The following is a 15,375-nucleotide window of genomic DNA, read 5'->3' as shown; positions in this document are numbered from 1 at the left end:
CAGTGATTATTATTACCCATGATCCCCTTCTCCTTCTGGAGCAGGAAGTAACAAACAGACCAAACTCTGGTCTGATTCCAGCAGTTTAAGCTGCTGACTATCACTCAGTTAGATCCAACCTGAACAACCACAGTTACACAGAGCAAATTATCCTATCGTTTATATTGTGGTGGTGTTGTTCACACTGCAGCAGCTGCTCATGGTGTCCAGGTTCACTGTTGTTGATCAATGCTGCACCGTTAACAAAGACACGACGCAGGGTAAAAATAACAGTTATCTCTTTTACATATAAACATTTAAAAAAGGTTGGTTTGGCCAAAGTTTGGTGTTTGTCATGTGACTCGACTAGACTCACATCTCATCTGACTATCTTAATAAATTACATTAGTTGGTTCATGGCGTTTATATGGTCTTTTGTCATCATTTGGACGACAGTTCGCGAGAAGTGAAAACCAGCATGGAGAGTGAAGGTGAGACAGAACCAGGACGCTTTGGAGGACCAGAGACAATCCAGGAGCTGGTTCCTAAACGAAGGGTTTACCTCTGCAGCATGGACGATATATATCGTTATCGTGAGCTGAGATTTTTGTCGTATCACTCAGCCTGGTGTGTTGAAGTGAGATTCTGAGGTGAAGCAGTTGATAAAGTTGCTTTAAAACTCTATTAAGAGCACAGATAATAAAAGGATAACGACCTGAAGGCAAACTGACAGTTCATGCCTCCGTCCCTAAAGGTGGATCAATTCTACGCATCAATCACACCAACAGCCGTCAGAGAAAAAACCACTCACCTCTACAATCTAATCACACAGGAACCACTCTCACTGAGACTTCATTAAACATAAAAGACAATAAAAAAACATCTGAAATGACTCCTCCACTGCCTGCATGCTCTGATACCTGTCGCCGTAACCATGGCAACGCTCACTAAACTGCACACAAACACACACCTGTCCAAACTCATAGCCTGAGGGCGCAGAGGACACTGGATACACTCCTGACAGCGCTGTGAGGGTGAATGACTGTCCCTGTCGCACGCATGCGCACACGCACACCACGCACACACACACACACACACACACACACACAGGCAGTCCACTTACAAAAAACCGGTTGTTGGACTGTACAGACGGTAAATTACCGCCCTCACAGTCTCACATTAGGCCGCATGTTTCCTGAGACAACATGTGCTGAAAACAACAAAACCCGCTCCGGGAGTTTCGGTGTGACATCTGACACTCCGCGGATAGCACAACACAAATGACACAAAAACAACACACAACAGCAGACACACACACACCGGGAAACAGCCTGAAAACCAGGTGAAGCAGTGACTGTGATCTGATGAACGCGTGAATGAGGAGACTCACCCGCTGTCGGAGCAGCTCATCTCCAGAAAACGTGGAAACGTGAAATACGTCCGATTTGTTTGAGAGAAGAAAAAACACAATTCAAACGCTCCTGGAACACTTCCGGTGTGTCAGGTGAGCTCTCAGGTTGTGACCAGCTGATAAAAAACTGAGAGGTTAAAACTCCTCCGCAGCACAGAGTTATCTGTAAACATCGAGCGATCAACAGCCGGTAACCTGAAGCTACCTGCTGCAGGTAGCTCTCAAGCCACGCCCCCCCGGACTGTCCGCGCGCACGCAAACACACACCTGCCTCCTGTGGCTCTGCGCTTTTACCTGTTTAACCTCCTCTGATGTCTCCCAGCTCACCTCCTCTCACTGAACAAAGTCACTTCACTCGTTTCTTTATCTTTTCTGTCGTTCAACAATCACTCAGTTTGTTTGTGTGTCCACAGGCGGGAGTGAAGGACGCACAGAAGTGGAGATTATTTCGGAATGGGACGCGGCCCTGGTGTCCTGCTTTACCTGTGTCATCAAACCATAAACACATAAAAGCAGCCATCCATCTCTGCACAGTAAACACGAAGATTAATATTTAATTAGTAAACACACAGTAACACAGAGAGTTATAAACCTTATTTCAACAACGATAAGATTCTGTGGAAGTTTGATGAGAACAGAGAGAGAAGCTCCAGCCGAAGGAAACACAACTAATGTGACGTGTTTGTTACAGCTGAGTTTCTGGCAGCAGATTTAATCTGATTAACTGAGAATAAAATGTGATTTCAACGACAGATTTCTGTTTCTGGGCTGAAGAGAAGGCAGCGACACGACCTTCAGGCCCGGGCTGCGATCAAATAGTTCTACATGTTTAGGAAGGTTCCTAACTGAGTGAGATGACCCTGAAGTCTGTGAGCGTCAGCCATGGTCGGAGCTGGTCCAGGTCTCTAAATGTTCAGGAAAAGAGCTTCAGTATCTCCTTCAGCAGAGGAGACACTGGAGTTTCCTTTACTGAAGGAGACGTGAGAATGACGTCCCATGATTCAGAACAGAAACATCCTGGAACAGTGCGATCAATGATCCAGATGTAAACAACAGGGCGTCTTCTTCCCCACACACCTGAATTCAAAACACAGGACTGAAGTGTGACGACACACCCGGGCTGATTTGCAAATATATGAATCATGTTTGAGATGTGAACAGAGAGACACACTGTTAAACATCACCTGGAAATGTATCGCACAAGAATAACAAAATAAAATAAATGTAAACTATAGTTTATCCAGTTGTAAACTGTTGGTTTCTTCCCAAAACTTATGCTTCCATGTTTTTATCAACGATAAATTTTCCAATGCGTTCCATTTACAGCTAAAGTATTTATACAGCAACATGTCCACAGGTTAAAAACTGAACAGTTCTGTGTGTCTGACTTCATGTGAAACTAATAAGACTGAGCTGCTGTAAATAGGAACATTAGCGTGTTAGTGTTCACTGCTGCTGATGTGAGGAGCAGCCATCTTGAATTCTTAAAGTCCCAGTGTCTGTAAATGTTTTTAAGCATAAATGAAGAAGTTTCAACCATAAAATTTGACGGTTTTGTACCTTTTCCACTTTTGTCTCCGTCTCGGCTCAAGGAGATCGCCGCCATCTTGTTTTTACACTGTTGAGGGCATTGTGCTTTTGCAAGTTTTAGCAAAAAGGGTGCAGCAAATCCAAAATGTAACGTCCTCGTATGTGTGCGAGTTTTATGCCTGAGTTTAAAGACATGGACAGAGTCAGACAGTCTGATGTCAGCGGGATGATAACAACTGTTAAACTGTTGCAAACACGCTGCAGACGCAACTAATCAATCCCTGGTTCTTATATATATATATATATATATATATATACTGCATATGTGTGTGTGTACATGTGTGGTTCATTAGCATATATGTAAATGAGTTCACATGCGCTCTAAAATAGCCCCGATGCTATAAACTGGTGCAGTGACTTTATCTAAATATGTAAATGAGGCCTGGTGTTGTAGGACAGTTACGTAAGCATCATATTTCAAAAAGGTTTAGCAGGAAATTACATAAGAAGCTGGTTCTGGGGCTATTTACAGCCACGATGAACAGCGCTCTGCCGAGACAATCACACCGACACAATGTGCTGTATTTATGGCTACGAGTAAAGAGGGAATTAAACACTAACATGAGCCAAGGAGCTGGTGAATTTAGGACGACGACTGCTGAGTTCATCACTTCCCCCAGTCATTTGGAAAAGTTGGTGTTCAAACAGTTTGTCAGGAGATTTTAAAACTGACTGGAGACAGAAATCACACCTGTAACGATCGACCAAAGCTGGTGAGACCAGTTCATTAATATTTCTGATTTTCAGCCTGTAACAGCTGCTTACAGGAACGTGCAGCTTTAAGTTGCTGCTGCGTTGAGTAGATGACGTTGTCTGTCCGCCTTCACTCTGTCTGGCTCGCTCTCAGCTGCTGCTGACAATAATTCATGAATGAATTCTGTTTCATTTGGCTCCTATTATATTTGACTGTGTTTGATGTGCTCATTTCAAATTCTCCATTTTTGATTTAGCAGCTAACACACTCTAAATGAACTGCTGAATGAACATAATTAGAGGAAATTCCATTGTGAAGCTCTATTAATATGCTAACCTTACATCTGTTCTACATGTCTTTGTTTTAAAGTCTCCGTCTGGTCAAAAATGTGTTTTGCATATTGTTATTTCAGAAGGATATTTGACCCTGTCTGTGCAGACTGATAAGGTCTACAATGAATTGCCAAAGGTTCCTGTAGATCTCTAGAAAGTTTACTTATACATGAGATAAAGGTTCTGTTAGTTGACTGTTCTGCATTTTGCAGCTGTTTTGACACAAGCCAGTCTCACAGCAGTTCATCAAATAGTTCAAACATTTATGGACAGAACTGTGCGTTTTTTTCCAGACAGTAAGATACTCTATTTGCAGTGACTACAGCAATATTACACTTAAGACTGGTTCTGTTTAGACTCTCAGAGCTCTTAGTTCAGGTTGGAGAAAGATCCTGGTCTGGTTTAATACAGAGAAAGTTGACACTGACTTCAGACACAGGCTGTGTATTTACATTCAACCAAAACCACCATCTTTTATAAACCTTAACCAAAGAGCTTTAGCAGATGGCAGCCCTCTTCCCATCAAAAAAATATTTTAATCCAAAAGAAATGTGTCCAATTGGCAACTGAGTCAAACTGCTGAGAACCATCGGCTCATTTGTTGTCCATTTCCAACATCAATACCCATCCAATCTGTATTTTTATGTATAAATGTATGTATCAAAAGCACAGTTTACCAAATGTATTTCAGAATTTCTTTTTAATGAACTCTGATATTCATTCATATCCAACCAGACAAGCAAAGGAAAACTCTTGGCCAATGTGCTATAAATACAGAGGATGTTTTAATAGATCTATCTGTCTATCTAGGTTGATAACTAGATAGATAGATAGAAAGATGGATAGATAAATAGATAGATAGATACGAGACTTAAGATTGGACGTTTCAGTCTCGTGTTGCTTAACCTCAGCTGGATCTTGGTAACCACAGTGTTAAGCAGATGACCTACAGATATCCAACACCTCATTAACCTCTCTTAGGTTCTGTTTGCCACGACGTAAAGCAGACGGTACTCCAGCTAAGATGGTGCATGTGCTGTTTTCAACAGTTGATTAACCTCACTTGGGTCTAAGTGGCCAGAGAGCTAAATCGGCACACTTGTGATGCCCTCTCAGAGGCTTAATTCAGCGGGCTGGGTCTAAGCAGTTACTGAGCTAAGTGGGAGCAGTCCTCAGATGGTGAGTAGAAGCCGTGGAGTCATTGTGGAGCTGCCGAGGATTAGCCGATGGCGGCGTAATGACAGATGCATCTCTTGGCCTCGGTGAAGACGTTCTGCACGGTTCACTGAGCTAAGACCACTGAGAGCGGGCTCAGGAGGGGAGAGCCTCTGATAGCATCAGAAACACAGTCTGCTGCAGAGGAAAATATCTACTGACGGCTGAGTTAGACCTCAGCAGAGCAGAGCTGAAGATGATCAGGGTTTCTGGATAAGTACGGTTAAAGGAAAGCTTGGTGGTCCACAAGTAAAACAAGTTCTATGGTTTTGTTTGTTCTTTTTAGAGAGATCTTACATAGATAGATAGATAGATAGATAGATAGATAGATAGATAGATAGATAGTGGTCCTGGATTCAGCAGCTGAGACCTGCAGTCGTTACACAACAACAGAGGGCTGATGGGTAATAATCGATCAACTGTGCAGGGAAATAATGATAAGAAAATAGGAATTACGTGCAGCAAAGGTGCTAGATCAGAGAACAAATCATATTTTTGTCAACGTGCCTCCCTCCGAAGTCAGTGCACACACACACACACACACACACACACACACACACACACACACACTGACCTCCTCACCTTTCCGCCTCAATGCCCAAACAGCCTTTTGTTCTCTAAGCTGACCAATGACACGGCTATTGTCCGCCTGTCACCCAATCACAGCTCCTATTGTGGCGCAAACCAGCCAATCAGAGCTCCATATGTACACCCAAACCGACCAATCGGCCGACGGTACCCCTTACCGTCTTCACACCACACCCACCCTCCGTCTTTGACACACACACACACACACACAGAAACACACACCATGCATAATTGAACTCCAACTCTCCTTCTCCGTTCACTCTTTCTTTTGTTTGAACGTACACGAGTACATGAGCTGAAGATTTTGTAAGCAGCATGTGTGTGTGTGTGTGTGTGTGTGTGTGTGTGTGGTGTGTGTGTGTGTGTGTGTGTGTGAATCTCTGTATGCGTTTCCTGACCTTTACTGCTACAACAGCTCCAACCTTTTTAATGGCAGCAAGAGTGAGCGTTAGCCACTTTTTTCTGACACACTAAGAAGAAAGAAATGACAAAAAAGGGTCAAATGTTCTGTTTGTGTTGTCCTCATTGTTTACAGGTGACATTTTCTAATATTTTCCCCAAGAAGCCATTATCCTGAAAAATGTTAGACCACTCTCCTTGTTTGAGAGTAAAGGAAACATCAGAGCTAAATTTGGTCTGTGTAGATAGCGGACAATCAATTTTCATTTTGGAGTAGGAAAACAGATGACAAGCCTTTTCCCGTTTTGATTTTGGAATAAGAATGCTGAAACAAAAAAAACGAGCCGTTTTCCGATTTTTGTTTTGTAAAAAAAAGTCAAAAAAAGATGAGCAAGAAACACCCTGCTATGTCAGTCCTTTTCTGTGCTGCCCAAAAATAGCAAATGTAGCTAGCTAAGGTCATCTATTTTCATCATAGCTGGGCAGAGATAGCTAGCTAAGGCTAGCTTTATTCGCCTTAGCTAGGCAGTGCAGAAAAGGACTGTGCTAGCTTGTGGGGATCCTGTGCCATTGTTCTTTGTGTGACTTCAGGGCAAAATACTAGTTGTTCTTTGTTTTCATTGTTCCAAAACAAAAAATGGGAAAAGGCTCATCATCTATTTTCTTTTTTCCCACTCCAAAATGAAAATTAATTATCATCTTCACCACATCTAAGAAGCCAAACTCTACTGATAACTCATCAAAAGCAGCTGAGACGATAACACACAACATCGGTTTTGGAATCTGGTGTTCTCTTTTCTCCAAATTGAGACCATGGTTCCCACCAAACCCTCTTTCCTGAAGAAGATGGACATGCTGTGAGCAGCAGTTCCAAGAAAACTAGTCTGTGATGGGACGTTTTGAAGCTTCTGGTTTTAATGCTCCACGTGATCTCTGTCAGTCGGTGGAGTGGGAGAGCTTTCTTGGAAATGAGACAAAGAAGCAGCAGTCACTATGGCTGAATATGAAAGGCTGATAAAAGGCTGGTGCTGCCAAACAAATCTCTAAACTCTCTGATTCCAAAGGTTGTGGGTTCGAATCCCACCAGAGTCGATCTTTATGAGCTGAAAATATTTCAATGATCCAGTTGCAGTTGAGAAGTCGGAAAAACATGGATGCTCACACTGCTCCTTCACAGTCAGTCCATCGTGAACTGATTCAAACATATCTCAGACCAGCCGCTGTTAGCAACACCAGTTGATAACAACGTTCTAACATTAGCAGAGTGTTTGCTGCTAATTAGTAGCAGCCATCTTGAATTCTTTGGTTGTGGTGGCTCTGACTTTCTGAGTTGGAAATCCGACTTCAGGGGGGCGTTCCAGTTGAAAACTTTGGACTAGGAACTCAGAAATTCCGACTTCCGAGTACAACTGGAACACACCATAATAGCCAATGTGGATTAATCCACTGCTGAAAATAGTCCCCAACAGATGCACTACTTCCTCCTGTCCTAAATTTTTTTTTGTTTTAAAATTTAAACTATATATTAAAGAGATGTGAAGAGAGATGGATTAACACATTTCACTGGACTTGTTAACAAAAATTAATAAATAAATAAAAATGATAGAGTAACATAATCCCTCTGTGTAGAAACCCGGGGGTGGAGGGGGTCGTTTGATTCATCAGCGACAGTAAAGACGAGCGGATCTATCACAGGAACAAAAATCCTGCAGAGTCGAGTTAAATCAAGCGTGCCAGAAGAGAGATCACATTATTCAGAGAAAGACTTCTGTACCGCCTCAGGTGGCGAACAGCATGGAGGGAGGGAGGCTGAGAGGTGTGTGTGTGTGTGTGTGAATGAATGTGTGGTGTGTCTCCTGTGGGCTATGCAGAGCAGTGAAGGTCGGACAGTTGTCTAATGACTGTCTAGTGTGTGTGTGTGTGTGTGTGTGTGTGTGAGACAAAGAGCTGAGAGTTGAACGTCTCCCCACTGTTTTAAAACGATATTACTGGTTGAAACAGGTGTAAAGAGAGTGAGGGGGGAGAGAGGGAGACACAGTGAGGACGGATGGAGAGCTGGAGAGAGGACGGCTGAATGAAGGATAAGTCGATGAAAAGATAAGAAAAACAGAGGGAGAGGAGTGGGAGACATTACATAATGGTTTTACCAGCCATCTGTCTGCTCTGCTGTCTGCACTGCCCCCTGCTGGTCACAGCACAGCGCTGCAGCTCAACCACACAGCTGTGAATATTCAGGCAGGGTCATTATTATGTAAGTGGGCTGTGAGAGAGTCAGTCTGTAGGTTTAACATTCATAAAATCATCTGCTACAAACAAGAGAAGGAAAAACCAGATCTAACACTGGGTTGTCCTGAGAAAATAATCGAACCTGGTTCCACTTTAACACCAAAACAAATCAGCCTCACCTCATCATGTGCAGGTGCAAAGTCCTGATCGATTTCTCTGTAACAGAGACAGAAATTCTACCTTTTAACGAGGTTAAATAAAACCAATGTGCAGAGTTTTAGCGTCTGATAAACTTTCAAACTGGTGTTTTTAAAGAGTTTAATGTTCTTTATTTTAACACTACAATATCTAACTTTTGGTGTGCAGCAGCATTTCTTCCATCAACACGAGGAAACATTTTAATATTTTTCGCACAAAATGTTCACACTGACTGACGGCAACTAAAACCTGATTAACCTGTTTAGGATTCTGTTTAGGAAACTCAAAGTCTTGAGGTTTGGGGAATGATCATGGTTTTGAATCAGAGACAGAACGAGTTTATATTACCTGACCTAAACCTGACCACACGAACAAGGATGTGAACCACAGAACTATCTAACAACTCATTCTCAGTATATTCAGTAAACGTAGTGTCTAGGTTTGGATACTGAGACAATCTTGGATCTCTTTAGTGAACGTTAAACACAACATCACTGGACTTTACTGTCATTAAACATCTTCAGTGTGTCCACAGCAGTCTGAAGCATTTCAACTAGAAAGCTTCACTCAGGGTCCAGACGGGACTGGTGCCTCAGCCTGAGGACGGTTCATCCAAAAACTGAACTAAACTCCAGAAGTTAGACCAGAATAATCTTCATGGAGACCTGGATGAGCTGGTCTGACCGGTCGACAGAGGGAGAGCGAGACAGAGGGTGAGTCTCTTCTCTTTTATTGACTGATCCTCATCAATAAATAATCATTTTTTTTCTCTTGATATCATGTCTCTCCTCCAGCTTCCCTTCCTCTCTCCTGTCCTCACAGGATCTGGGTCATCGCTCGGTTACAGACAAAAAACGTCAGTCTGGACGAGACTCAAACATCCATCTCTCCCTCCTCTTTGTTCCTCCCTTTGTTCTTCTTTTATTTTTTTTTAATTCCTGATTGAAATCCAAACACTTACATCCAGTAAACAGCAACAACTCTTCATGTCCCCCTCAGGCTGAGCTCTTTAACTCTTAAATCATCAGATTATCATTTCAAACTCTCGATTTGTCTCCTATTAATACTTTGGTTTCACGACCATGCACTTGCAAAACTAATGATACCCCCTCAGCTGTTCTCTGTTTACTGCTAATTAGCATTTAGCTCGAAGCTTCCCTGTGCACAGCGTCAGAGTCTTCTTTCTGTTTGTGCAGAAAAAAAGGTTTTAAGCTTTGGGCCATTAAAGACTGAAAACTCTGTGACACTTTGGCTTCTGCAGAAATTATTGTAGCAATTTAAAACTGGGCAACAGCTCTGATTAATTTCACTCAGATTTTTTTGTGCAGTAAAAGTCTCAGGAGGCCACAGGTTGTTTGTTTTGATCTATAACACTGTGGTTCAGTGCTGCAGTAAATGCACAAATTATTCTGCAATAAAATGATTCACAATTGTGTAAATGTGAAATATTTCTTTAAATATTAATGTATTTTTCTCCTGTGTTTCTCCTCATGATCAGTATTTTTATGACATTTCACATGGGTGAAGTTGTAATATAAGTTTGGAGAAAGATAATCAGTAAAATATTACTTTCACTACCTGTTACTCCTCAATACTACATCACCTCAGTATCACCTGAGCTGAAAACCTCTCGACACTGTTGGACTAATGAAGTTCTGTCTGAAGCACCAGTGATGTTTGAAGTCTCAGACGTCATCAGCGACATGTGACGCTTCATTCGACGCCAGTTTTGACCTGATGTACTGAAACAGGAGTGAAACAAGCTTCAGTGTCTCAGGATCGTCCACCAGTCACTACTGATCAGTGCTGAGGAAACATCCAGAGCAGTCACTCAGCTGTAGTAAAACTCAGCAGCAGGGTTTCTGCCTCTGGAGCTGCAGAGTCTGATCTGTGATGTCAAGCCTCCTCTGCTCCACACGATCCTGCTCGACAGCTGTTCTTACATTTAAAATGAAATAAAAACTGCCTTGGCCAGACTTGACTTCTGGTGGTCTTTCTTACAAACAGTGAAACCCTCACACATGGTCCAGAGTGCAGCGGTACATCTCGTCTGACCTCCACTGGTTAAACATGGCCGCCCGAAGCAAACTTAGAACCAGTTACAAAATCCTATCAAAGCAGGAGAGTCCCTCTTAATCTTAAACAGTCTCTTAAAGACTCTTCTCTTCCTGAACATCCTGACCTTACAGTGAACATCTTTCATTTATCTCCTGCTCTTTGTCTGATTGAACAGATTTAGTTTTTAGTTCTTACTTCAAGGTCTGAAGCTGCGCTCTCGTCCCTCACTTGTACGTCACTTTGGATAAAAGCATCTGCCAAATAAGAAAATGTAAAACTACACCAAAAAAAAAAAAAAAACAGCACTGATGAGGCAGACAGTGTGGAAACTCAGCCCAAAGATACACTACATAAAACTGAGACCAGCCAACAAAGTCACTTAATAGCCCTGAGTCGCAGCCAGTAAACTCACAGAGTGTGGAGATCAAGCCCAAAGGCCAGTGGACTGAGTATTGACACCCAGCCAGGAGCCAGTAAAATGTCTTGACATTAAAATGCTACACAGAGCAGACACAGTGTGGAAACCCTGCCAAAAGACGCACAGGACAGGAGTATTGAAACGCAGCCGACACAGCGAGTGGATGTGGAAGGAGGGATGAAAAAGACACAGTCGGAGGATTGAGACGCGCCCAGACAGCCCTGCAAGTGAACTCCCGCCGTGCTTACTAATCAGCTACAGTACAGTGGGCGAGTCAGACAGACAGTGAAGCAGCCAGACAGACAGAGAGAGGGGGAGGGGGGGAGGGAGGGGAGGATGTCTGGAGTCCGGCTCAGTCTGGGCCTTCGTGATGTTTTGCTGATTCATGCTGAGAGAGACGAGGCAAAAACCAGAGACTACGAGTATCTGAGGGAACACACCTGACACACTGCACAGCTGGAGCAGGAATACATAAACCTACAACACAAGACTGAGTCTTTGAACGCCTCAGAGCTGAAGTCACTGTGCACACTGATCAACTTAGTATATTTATAGCTATCATTACTATTAGTAATATTACTTATATCTCTACATGGAATCTGTGTTATGTTTTGTAACTGCTGCAGTTTATGTTCACATTACCTCCTATCCCACCTGCTTTTTCCCTCTGCACCTGAGTAAATGTCACCAGGTGAAGTCTGATCTGACTGAAGCTTAATCCTCACACTAACTCAAAGGTAAATACGACATGTTAACAGTTTATTCCACCTGTTTCCCAGTCACCATCCTCTGACCTCCCACCTGCTGTACAAAACTTAACTCAGGTAAATCAACAGGTAAAAGCCAGTTTAATTCTTACAAGAGAACTGTATATTTAGGCATAAATTATAGGGAAAACAGAGACAGTGACATTTGACCACAGTAATAAATGAAAAATGAATAATCACCCACAGGAATTAAGAAGTTACAGATCCATAAATCAGTTTAAAGCAGATAAAAACTGACAGATACATTAAAACGCAGCTATTTACGTGTCAGTCTCTGTTTAATGTTTGGTTTTGCTGGTTTTGATGTTGAAATGTGTAAATGCTCATTAATCTTCAGTCTGAGGATGTTTGATAATTCACTGTTGCTTCTTTTTGATTCTTTTCATGTCGTGTTAACGATCGATCAGATCACAGAGAGTTTAAAGGGAGGACACTGATTGATCTGCTATTGATCACCTATTGATCTTCCCTCAGAAGTCAGACTGAGCTAACATCAGCTCACACAGACTCAACATTATATTTTCATATTGTTTAAAGGATCCTCTGTCCTCAGTTCTGAAAGAAGAAAATGATTCATTTTAGGAAAAAATAAAGTCAGTAAAATATTTTCTTTTGTTTCTTCACATCACTGTATCTGTACTGAACGTACTGCAGGTAAAACTTGATGTATTTTGATGTAGTTTTCAGACACTTTGATTCCCTGCAGGTTTTCAGACTGAAGCTGTGCAGAATAAAAAAACATTACAGCTTTTACAAAGTGAGAAAAGCTCATTGACTGATGTCGTTTGTTGCTTTGATCCTGTGACGTGACAACGAGCTTCTGCCGCACATCAAACACACCAGTTTCACTGCAACCATATAAGACATGTTTCTCTTTGTACATTAGTTCATCTCTGTTTAAAGGAACTTCTTCTTTAATCCTCGGCCTTTTTATGGTTTAATGTTTTCACCTTCAACAATGAAGCCGCAACTCAACAGATGATCTGTCGGTTTGTACAGTGAACACAGCCTGGAGTGTGGCGACACCTGCAGGCCACTAGCACACACTGCACATTACTCCCCTCAACACCAACACCGGCCACACTGAGAGAGTAAAACCGAGTTATTACTGCAGCATCAGGATTAAACCTGTGCTGCAGTTTGAATATTTCTGCTCCAAATCACTGTTTTACCACTTTACAGAAAACTGTATAAACAGAATTTGTATGTGAATAAAGCAGCAACAAGAAGTTGTGTCACTCTGTCTGCCACTGTTGTGGTTTTATTTTCAGATGCAAAATAAATTTCAGTGAAATTCAACATTAAAAAGAAAATGAATTATTTTCTGCTCACACACAATTACCACATTTATTTTAATGTAACTTTTTTCCAAAACAAAATGTAATATTTTAAAATAAGTTTACATTTCTTAAAAGTGTTTTAATTTAAATTTAATTCTGCCCACTTTCTAAACTATTTACACTGTCTAAAAAACAAGAAAAGAAAAATAACTAAAGGATCCTATACAATATAAAACAGTACAAAGTGAATACACTAAAATACATTTTAAAAATAAACTAAAAGAGAAAGAAAGACAAGAAAACAGATGTATGAATACAGGCTCTGGTGCTTGTGTAACTGTAATAAAAACCGTTAACAGGTTTAATGGACAAAACTCATCACATCATCAGTTCAAAGAGTCAAAGGGTCAGAGGTCAAATCAAAGTCCAGGTTCCCTCTCATCTCTGACTGAGCCTCCTGCATCAAACCGAACCATCATCAGCTCATTAACATGTTAAAGATCCGTCAGGTGTTTGATGGCGGCGCCACACTTTCTGTTTCTGTATAAAACTGGACCCTGAAGGACTCTCAGAGTTCAGAGACCACAGCAGCAGCTCTCTGGAAACTTTGATCATGGACGGAAGCAGAGTGTCGGACTTCAGCATCGAGCGCATCCTGTCCCCGCAGCTCGGACACAAGCAGCCGGTCATGGAGTTTTCACCAGACGGATACCTGCATGGGATCCCCGGCGGATTCAGTCTGGACTCTGGGAACCTCGGGCCTCCTGCGCCGGTCCCGGTCCCGGTGTCAGGCTGTCTGCAGTACCGAGGGATGAGCTTTGAAGAGGCGTTTTACCCGTACCCACCCGGTTTCCACCGCACAGACTTCAGCAGCGTCTATCCAAACTCCGGAGTCTACGTTCACTTTAGCAGCCAGGACTCTGCAGGTATGTGGACCTTTGACTTTTCAGTCTCAGTGTAAACTTTTAGGATGAATCAGACGCTGCGTCCTTTAAATCCAGAGACTGTAACAGCGTCCAGAATCTTTCTTTCCTCGCATTTATTCTGTTCATCATCTGACTCACTTCTACATTTTCTTTTTTCCACCAGATGCTCCGCCGTTGCCGGGTTACCACGGGTACCATCCCGCCCAGTCGCAGCCGCGTCAGAAGGCCCGGATGAGGACGGTGTTCACCGACAGTCAGACCAAGCAGCTCGAGGCGCTGTTCGAGCTCACCGATTACCCGGCGGTGGAGGCGCGCGCTAAGGTGGCGAGGAGCACCGGGCTGAGCGAGGAGACGGTCAGGGTGAGTCCGGCACCATGTTTCAGTTTGAGGATGGAGTAAAAATAGAGGCTGAATTTTACGCATCGTTAAAACTTTGAATGTCATAAAACTGAATTTATTTGCTCCACTTCGCTGCACATGAATATTAATTTGGTTTACCCTCTAAATGTCCTGTTTCCTGACTCTGAAACTAACACTCTCCTCCTCTCTTGTTTTCAGGTGTGGTTCAAGAACCGCAGAGCCAGGCGGAAGCGGCAGCACAGCGGGTCAAAGGTCAAATCCCTCTCTCCTCCTCCCTGCACTGGAGCAGAGAAGAAGCTCTTCTCCTCCTTCCTCTGAACATGACAGACTGTCCACCTGCTGCTCAGAGGTCAAAGACGCTGTCTTCACCTCCCCGGAGGTCAAAGGTCAAAGGATTGCATCCTCCTGAGGGGAGGTTCAGCAGGACGGCCACTTGTTGGATTATCCCGTTAAAACAACACCTGCTGGACAAATCTGCTCTGATGAGACTGACATGTTTTATTGTGATGATGCATTCAAATGCTTGTTGGGAAAGTCCGACATCGCAGACTTAAAATGCTGAGGGCAGCTGACTGAAACGTTTAAGAAAAGAGTTGTTCAACCGAAGCTTTTCAGAGTGACCTCGAGTTTTCTAGTTTTAAATTATTTGGTATTCCTATGTAATTTATTGAAATCGGTTTTAAAGTTGTTACGTGTAGGTTTGAAACACGAGCACCACCTGTAACCTCGAGTGGTTTCATTCAAAAATAAATGTAGTTATCGTGATATGAATTCTGTCCAGTGTTGGTTTTTATTTTCAGCTGTGTCTTATGATTTTATAATGTACCTTGTATGGACGCACAGTGTGATCTATTTGTCCACTAGGTGTCAGTATTTAACATGTTTTGGGTTTTCTCAAGACTTGAAAACAGCAGTGAAATGTTAAGAAGTACAT

The 15,375-nt window shown here is 42.5% G+C and overlaps 2 protein-coding genes across 2 annotated transcripts in view; one reads left to right on the top strand and one right to left on the bottom strand.

Moving 5' to 3' along the window:
• The window catches only part of si:ch211-137a8.2 (uncharacterized protein LOC777613 homolog), a 41,278-nt gene extending 39,646 nt beyond the window's left edge, over positions 1-1,632 (bottom strand). The window contains exon 1 of the mRNA XM_051065510.1: positions 1,370-1,632. The gene's annotated coding sequence lies outside the window, so the exon portion shown is untranslated. The remainder of the gene's footprint in view (positions 1-1,369) is intronic.
• Positions 1,633-13,560: 11,928 nt separating this feature from the next.
• On the top strand, positions 13,561-14,800 carry dharma. The gene is made up of 3 exons (XM_018687136.2): positions 13,561-14,081; positions 14,245-14,441; positions 14,640-14,800. The coding sequence occupies exons 1-3, from the start codon at positions 13,769-13,771 to the stop codon at positions 14,757-14,759; spliced, it is 630 nt and encodes a 209-aa protein (XP_018542652.2). The 5' UTR covers positions 13,561-13,768; the 3' UTR covers positions 14,760-14,800.
• Positions 14,801-15,375: the final 575 nt, after the last annotated feature.

The sequence above is a fragment of the Lates calcarifer genome, linkage group LG21 (genome assembly GCF_001640805.2).
Source record: "Lates calcarifer isolate ASB-BC8 linkage group LG21, TLL_Latcal_v3, whole genome shotgun sequence".
NCBI lineage: Eukaryota > Metazoa > Chordata > Actinopteri > Centropomidae > Lates > Lates calcarifer.
Note: the sequence above shows the minus strand (reverse complement) of the source record. Positions and strands in the feature narration are given on the sequence as shown.